We start from the raw sequence: 8,225 nt of genomic DNA on the forward strand, positions 1-8,225 counted from the left end.
TGTCTGACCTACAGCACATCTCACTACTGCCGTACTCCTCTCATACATATCCTGGACTACTCTGATGTACTTCTCTGCCACTCCTGACATCCTCATACAGTACACCTCTCCTCCATTCCTCAGGCGTCTTCTCACTCTCTAAAATCCTGTTGAACAAACTAGATAGAAACTCCACTGCTGTCTCTCCTAGACACTTCCACACCTCTACAGGTATGTCATCTGGACCAACAGCCTTTCCACTCTTCATTCTCCTCAGAGCCTTCCTCACCTCATCCTTTCTAATCTTTGCTACTTCCTGCTCTACAATATTCACCTCTTCCCCCCTTCTTTCCCTCTCATTTTCCTCATTCATCAGTTCCTCAAAATACTCCTTCCATCTTCTCTGCACACTCTCCTCACTTGTTAGCACCTTTCCATCTCTGTCTTTAATCACCCTTATCTGTTGCACATCCTTCCCATCTCTATCTCTCTGTCTAATCTGTACAAGTCCTTCTCACCTTCCCTCGTGGATCACACTGATGATTCGCATGTTAAAATTTGGCACATTTTACATCCGATGCCCTTCCTGACACAACCCTCTCTATTTATCCGGGTTTGGGACCGGCACAGAAGTCATCGGTTTGAAACCCTTGCGGCTAGATTTTTGTTTGTATAGCCCAATATCACAAATACCAGATTTGCCTCGAGGGGTTCTGTGCAAATCCTGCATGCTTTCTCATTAGAGTACTACTGATGCACTAACATGACTTTTACTCTTGTTGGGGGGGGCACAGAGCAGTCGCCTGTGACTGGTTCAATGTCCAAGCATATGAGAGGGCCACAGCCCCTCCCTCCTCTAAACAGAGGCCAACACAGACAAAATACAGTGGAAGAGCAAAGCAGGACTGTCTGTGTCAACCCACGTGATTATGCGGAACAAAGTTCGGGTTGTAGCACTCATTGGGCTCCAGTAAACACAAAATAAATGAACTGAACTATTTATACTTCAAGGACTCACCAGCCACTTCCTGATCTTGTTCCAGAGGACCTGAAACTCCAGCAGACCGAGCCGAGGGCTGCCATCTTTCTGAGCTCAAGTCAAGGTCGAAACATTTAATTTCAAGAAGGAACGGTTTTACACACATGTGAATCCTCCTAACAACGTTACAGGTTTGTTCCACTAAACATGAACCCAGAGCTGCTGGATCATATTATACTGGAGGATGCCTGTTCCTGATGCAGTCAGTGTTTCAGCACAGTCCTCCCATTGACTTACAGATCCGACCATCAGCTTTTACATTTCTAGTTCAGGGTGACTTTGTGCTGAACTCTAACAAAAATAAAAGCAACAGAAACAGTAGGGCAGCAGAGTGAGGATACGTCCATCAGGCTGACCATGGCTCTGCAGGACTCCATGCTGAACCCATCAGTCTGCAGGTCTCTGTCTGTAGCAACCACAGAAGAAGAAGAAGCAGCACTCTGAAACTCATTTTTTCCCCTGTTTCTGCCTCCCTCCAGACTAAAGCTGAGTCTCTTCTAAAACCACCTGGGAAGCCGACCAATGTGGACGCAAGTTATTTCAAAATAGAAACGTCAAATTCATCGAAGAAGAATCAGATTCTGATTCATGAAAGAAATCTGTCTAATCATATAGTTACTTTAGATGACATAGTTCTTGCCTCCAGTACTACTGTGAGGAACCTTGGAGTAATCTTTGATCAGAATATGTCCTTTAAATCACACATAAACCAAGTCTCTAGATCTGCCTTCTTTCACCTGCGCAATATTGCAAAAATCAGGAGCATCCTGTCTCAAAGTGATGCTGAAAAACTGGTCCATGCATTTGTTACTTCCAGGCTGGACTACTGTAACTCTTTACTATCAGGATGTCCCAGTAAGTCCTTATTTTTATGACTCATGTTGTTTTGTGCCCCAGTGTGTGATTATCGTATGTGGATTTGGTCTCTAATTCTCAAAGAGCGGCTGGAGCCAGTTCCTCAGCTAGGCCTGTGGTGCACACGTGAACCTTTCAGCAGTGGTAGCTACAGGTAAAACTCACGTTTGGACACCACTCTGTTGAGGATGGTCCTGAGCTCTCGCACTGAGATCTCCATATCCTGATGGGAGAAAATACTTAGGGTTCAACAACACAAATACAAATAAATATTATAAAAGATTTATTTCATTAAGTGTGATTATTAAAGCCAGAGCTCTCTAAACTCAGAAACACACGGTCACAGAGGGCAAGAGTCAAAAGCATCAGTGTTTGAGGGACCAGGTCAGTCACATGATCCCTGAGTGCAGCTTAAAGTGGTCAGCTACTGTTTGTTAGCTTAGCATTAGCACGGCTAGTGGGGTTGTGGAACTGTAACAATTTGGCACTGCAGTAAACGCAGACTCACATTTCCAGACAGCTGAACGAACATGGACCTGAAGGAGTCGTCAATGTCGCTCTCAGAGATTTCCTCCTGCAGAGGACAAGGTCAAAGGTCATGGCATAATACAGCCAGAAAAGAGTGATGAAACAGACTTTGCCCTACATGAACTCAGATACACATGGGTTTAGCTGAGAGCTGTGTCCTGACAACTAAGGTAGGATAAATCAAAATCAAATCAAATATAAATGTAAAACAAATGTTTCTCATTGCAGATGCCCAACAGTCAACACTGTAACTGACAATCTACCAAAGTTGAAGATGTTTTGATCAAGAAAACAAAGATGACAAATGTCCACTGAATCAAAGCAAGTCATTCCAAGATTAACCCTAACCCTCAGAAAGATGAAATATCTGAGGTAGCAGTGGGTGCTAAGACAACAGAGTATGAATATAAATGTACAGTTCTGTAGTGTGTTGAAACTAAACCCAGTTAACAAACGAAGACTTTGGAAAAGAGAAACTGATCATTGATAACACGAAGAGAAAGTTCATCTAACACGTTTCTTTGACAGTTATCTGAAACTGCAAATCTGGGAACAAAAACATGGCATTAAAAATGTGATAAAGACATTTTCTATTACCTCCTCCTCGAAGATCGCCACCACCTCGTCATCCATCTCCCTGCAGAGTTTCACACTGTTACCGACCTACATTATGTAAAAGAAATGACTACCGACTATAATATTTCTCTTAAAGAACCAGGTTCTGATCCAACTGACTCACTGGGTTTCGGACTGTTTCTCGGTGAACACCCTCAGGACGAAGTCAGCCTCCTTCGACGGTTCAAAGGTTGATGGGACGATCAGGTACTCACCCGGTGGGAGGCGGAGCCTGGCGCTCACCTCTCGCAAGTTGATGAAGGTCTCTGAGCGAGCACAGGAGGATTGGCGCAGGAAGAACTCCTTCTTCATGTGGATGCTAGGACAGCCGCGGTACTGAGGAACAAACAGACGTCGGAGTTAATAATCCCAAAGAAAATAGTTGAATATATTCTAAAGCGAAATGTGGAGCCACTCACCTCCTCAGGAATCTGTGGGAGACAAAAACACAGAAGAAAAGTCACAAACACAGACTGATAAAACCTGAGGTGAATCCTAATTCCCTAACTGTGTCCACGGTTCCCTCACTTGCATCTTTGTCTCTCCTATGTCAAATGCAAGGAGAGAGGAACCAAAGAAACATGTTTCAACTGACAGGAGACATCCTTTCTTCCTTCATGAGAAGCAGCCATTCACAAACCGATTTCTAATAAAGGAGTGTTTCAGTCCGTAACAGACTATGGTGAAAGATGCACTCATATATCTGCAGTTCTAGCTCCTCCGGGAGCCTCCTCACTCCACAGAGCAGAAGTAAGAGCTTTGGGATGTGAGTGAGGAGTGAAGACCAATAAATTAAGGGAATTCGGATTCACCCATAATCACCATTTCTACTAATAGGTTTTCTTTGTGCTCAGGTTTTCAAATGTGACCTGCCAAGAGAATGTAGGTGTAATTTAACCTTAAGCTAACCCTGGAACAGTACAACAAATGGCAAGAGGATCATGCAAAATAAAATAATTAAATATTTAAGGTCAGAGATGTTTCACCTCTGACCTCATAGATGGCAAAGCCAATGGTGTGCGTGTCCTGCCCCTGACGGCGGAAACGGCGGCGGTCTTTCTGCATCAGCGCCACTAGGAAGCTGCAGGCGGCCTCGTCGTCCTCAGGGTCATCGTCCTCCTCTAGCAGACAGATCTTGTACTGAGGGTTGATCCAGAACGTGTCTGCAGAGAGGCAGCAGCAGCCAAAGGTATCATGGGATATGTAGTTTTTATATAAAAGAAGGTAGTGTGCTCATTAAACCGCAGTGGGTTCAGGTTCTGGACAAAAGCATCAGACAAATGAAAAGACGCGGTCCACACTTCAAGGCTCCTAAACATTTAAGGATGCAACACTGTGACCTACATGGTCTTCAGACTATGTTCACCAATGTAGAAAGATGTGGAAACCAAAGAAGCCATTAACATCAAGCTGTCTGAGAGTGAAGCTTCAAACCTGGTGAAGCTTTGCATGACATTTATTATTACTTCTTCAGTGGGTAGATGTTTCTGTCCAAAGCTACTCACAGTACATCTATTTAAAGAGGTTCACGGGTTCCTCACATTCATCAACACTTTTATCTGCAGCTCAACCGACACTTCATCAAGTTTCAACTTTTCTAAGAAGCTCTGCTTGGTATCGGGACGCCTGTGAGAAATGTAGCTGAACAGAAAATCTTTACTGGGGTGGTTCCTGCAGCCCCCGGCGGTGCTTCCTTTCCTCCAGCCACCTTCAAATGTCACGGTGGTCCAGAAGCTGGTGGAGTCCTGGCTGAGAGCGTCTGGCGTTAGATTACAGATCTCCAGCCTGGAGAACTGACGCAGAAACTCCTGGAAAGACATCCTGACATACAGACAAACACATGTAACTGTGTCCATCCTTGACATTACACTCAGGCTTGTCCTCCTAGTCCGAACCTACCAGAACTCTCCGTCCTCCATCTTGCAGAGCATCTCATCTTTCTCTGCAGAGTCGATGGAGTTCCACTCTGAGGAGCTGACACAGACACATACAATTATTCACATTTCCTGCTGCGATGTTTGGTCTGCCGGTTTGTGTCAACAAATGATTTGTCATAAACATAATTTAAAAGAATAAAAGTGAAGCACTGACTTGTCGCTCCATGCTCCGGTCCACTCCACCTGTCCCCAGGGGTTTCTGATTCGGATCAGAAGCTCCTTTCGGCCACGGTACTCCACCTACAGAGAGGAGGGCAAACATCCAGAATCAGACACTAAATCTGAGGCGGTGCCAGAGTTTAACAGCACAGTGATAGTTGAGCTGACCTGTTTGAGTCCAGTCACTGAGTATGCGTGACCTTTAACCAGCTTCTTGAAAGTCACTGCCTCCATGTCAAAGGCGCTGGTGATCTGAAGATGGTGCACACAGTTATAATCAATCAGACATGCTAACAGGATGACGGGAGACTGAGCCTGGTTATCTGACAGCAGCTGACCTGTTGGGTCTTAAACCAGGCAGACTCTGTACAGGTTCAATCCGATATTAGCCCTGAATTGCTTGAACTAAGTAATTTCCTGTGAGATGTTCAGTTAAAGCACCATGTGGTGGTCAGTCACATGATCCATACAGTGTGAAAGGTTCAGGCTGTACAGAAACAACAAGCAGTGTGAGTCAAATGCAGTACACAAGATTAAGAACAATATAGTACAGTGTCTGCACAACTTCATTCTCGTTACTGTGTTCCAGAGTCAGCACTAACTTTGCAGTCTAACTATACAGAAAGCACATCTCTGGCAACACAAACTATCAGGGCAAACAGCACAAGCCTTCTAAACCTTTTCAAATACTGTCAGATGCCTGTTTCTGGGCCCACACTACAGAAAACAGTTTTTAGCCTCTTGGAGTAGCCATGATAGCTAACTGTGCCCACTAAGCCCCTTGGAGAGTTAGCCGTTTTTGTCCTATATGGCTATACTTTTGTTTCCTGAATCTCTACAGGAGGAGGTGGTGAGTGTAAAGTCAGAAAGATCCAAAGTCAGAATAGAACATTTCCCTTAATGCAGCAGAAGCTGAAAATGGTTTGGATATAACTGTAATTGACTGTTAAAAGAAGCTGTCAGTCTGCAGTAGTCTGTCACACTTTCTGTTCTCAAATGGCACTTCACAGTTTACAAAGAATACAGTGATACGTCACCAAAGCTCACACTTAAACTAAAACAAAAGGTTCTTTGTTTCAACATATTTTGTCTTTGTGGATTATAGGAGGTCCAGGAAGACAAAATATGCTCCTCTTCTCATACATGGGGAGGTGGTGGAGCAAGTGGATAACATCAAGTTCCTGGGCATCCACATCACATCTGACCTGACCTGGTCTCTGAGCACATCATATCTGGTGAAGAAAGCCCAGCAAAGGCTTTTCTTCCTCAGGAAGCTGAAACGCGCTGGTCTCTCCTCTCAGTTGCTCGCAAACTTCTACAGAGCGACAGTAGAGAGGTGGTGAGAACAGCTCAGGGCATTGTAGGGAGTCCTCTTCTGGATCTGGACTCACTATACACTGACTGGATCCAGAGGAGGGCCGGACGGATTGCTGCAGACCCCACCCACCCAGGCAACAGTCTGTTTGTGCCTCTTCCCTCCAGGAAAAGGTACAGGAATATAAAGACTAAAACAAACAGACTAAGACACAGCTTCTTCCCCAGAGCTGTGAAATCAATCACCCCCTCCAACCCCTAGTCACACACACAACCTCCCCCCTATGGACAGACACAGAACACTGGACCTCACACCTCTTCCTAAAGACTGAGATTTGCACTGAGCTCCACCTTATAATGTTACTACACTCTTGATGCTAACATGCTGCTGACCTGATTAGGTCCCATACATCCCTTTTTATTTGTTCATATTTTTATATTGACTTATACCATTTTGTGTTATGTAAATAATATGTTGAGAGCTGCCGGAAAAAATTTTGTTGTGCTATGCATAATGACAATAAAGATTCCTGACTTGACAAGAAGCTGGCCCTCAACAAAAGCTGCATCTGAATTTTAGTCAGAAATGAATTTTGCCAGCACTGTTTACCATCTGCATCTAGCTAGCTACCTAAGCTAATATTAGATCCATGAGTCGGTTGAAACTTGTTTTAAAATGAGACTCCCGTAAAAGACTAAAATCTGTATTTGATGAATACAAAAAGAAATTGTGTAGAGCTTTAGTAAAAAAAAAAAAAGTAAGGCTAGATGGGTGATTAAATGTAACTCTGCTTGGCTGATCAGTCTGTGAAACCTGGCACTTTGTTGGGCAGCCTTAGCTGTAGTTACTGGAGTGTAAAACTCTAACAGAGAATGCTAACATTAGCCTAAACTCTTAGCATCCCAGAGTGACTCCACAGTGGCTCTTCCTGGACAATCAGTGGGGGAGAGGATTAGTGAAATGTCGGCCGGTAGATTCAAATAAAGATCATGTAAATGAGTGAGACTGACGTCGATGGAGCAGCCCAGCAGTGACCCTCTGTCCAGAGCTTTGCTGATGATACGATGAAGATCTCTGGGAGCTTTCTTCAGCTCATACATCTCAGCAACACCACCCGTAAAATCCTCAAAACCTTCAGTGGTGCTGCCACCAGACAGCGCCTCATATGAGCCATTCAACCTGAGAACACACACAAACACAGCAAAAACACATAGGACCACACAAGAAACACACAGTTAACAAACTATTACTCTGCAAGAGAGAATGTTTTAACGTGCTGTATTACAGGTTTGGTTCGTAAATTGCGCAGAATCAGAGAGGACAATAGTTTAGAGAGTCACCAAAACTTCTGAGAAAATGATTGGCCTCCCCCTTCCTGCATTGGAGGACAGTTTCTTCCCCCAGACCAACACTGATGAATCAACGACAGTATGATTGGACAATAACCTTCAGTGCAATACGTGTGTGTGTGTGTGTGTGTGTGTGTGTGTGATGTTGTTCCTGGGATCTGTTGGAGCCACTCTCCCAGTTTGGGGGTCACAGCCCCCAATGTTCCTATTACCACGGGGACCACTTGTGCCTTCACCTTCCACATCTTTTCTAGCTCTTCTTTCAGCCCTTGGTATTTCTCAAGCTTCTCATGTTCCTTCTTCCTGATGTTGCTATCGCTTGGGATTGCTACATCTATCACTACGGCCTTCTTCCTCTGTTTGTCCACCACTACTATGTCTGGTTGGTTGGCCATTGCCAGTTTGTATCTGGAAGTCCCACAGGATCTTAGCTTGGTCATTCTCAACCA

General features: G+C 44.4%; 1 protein-coding gene across 5 annotated transcripts in view; it reads right to left on the minus strand.

The window, feature by feature from the left end:
- Positions 1–8,225, minus strand: part of LOC109971825 (calpain-1 catalytic subunit-like) — a 25,245-nt gene that overhangs the window by 5,320 nt on the left and 11,700 nt on the right. For all 5 annotated transcript variants that reach the window (XM_020620316.1, XM_020620311.1, XM_020620313.1 and 2 more), the window contains 13 exons: positions 7,438–7,606; positions 5,281–5,364; positions 5,108–5,193; positions 4,916–4,990; positions 4,677–4,837; positions 4,010–4,179; positions 3,436–3,447; positions 3,141–3,352; positions 2,999–3,038; positions 2,382–2,447; positions 2,039–2,096; positions 1,360–1,424; positions 998–1,066 (listed from right to left, as the gene is read on the minus strand). In XM_020620316.1, coding sequence (XP_020475972.1) covers positions 998–1,066; positions 1,360–1,424; positions 2,039–2,096; positions 2,382–2,447; positions 2,999–3,038; positions 3,141–3,352; positions 3,436–3,447; positions 4,010–4,179; positions 4,677–4,837; positions 4,916–4,990; positions 5,108–5,193; positions 5,281–5,364; positions 7,438–7,606 — 1,267 coding nt within the window. The remainder of the gene's footprint in view (positions 1–997; positions 1,067–1,359; positions 1,425–2,038; positions 2,097–2,381; positions 2,448–2,998; positions 3,039–3,140; positions 3,353–3,435; positions 3,448–4,009; positions 4,180–4,676; positions 4,838–4,915; positions 4,991–5,107; positions 5,194–5,280; positions 5,365–7,437; positions 7,607–8,225) is intronic.

This window comes from Monopterus albus, unplaced genomic scaffold (genome assembly GCF_001952655.1).
Source record: "Monopterus albus unplaced genomic scaffold, M_albus_1.0 scaffold235.1, whole genome shotgun sequence".
NCBI classification, from domain to species: domain Eukaryota; kingdom Metazoa; phylum Chordata; class Actinopteri; order Synbranchiformes; family Synbranchidae; genus Monopterus; species Monopterus albus.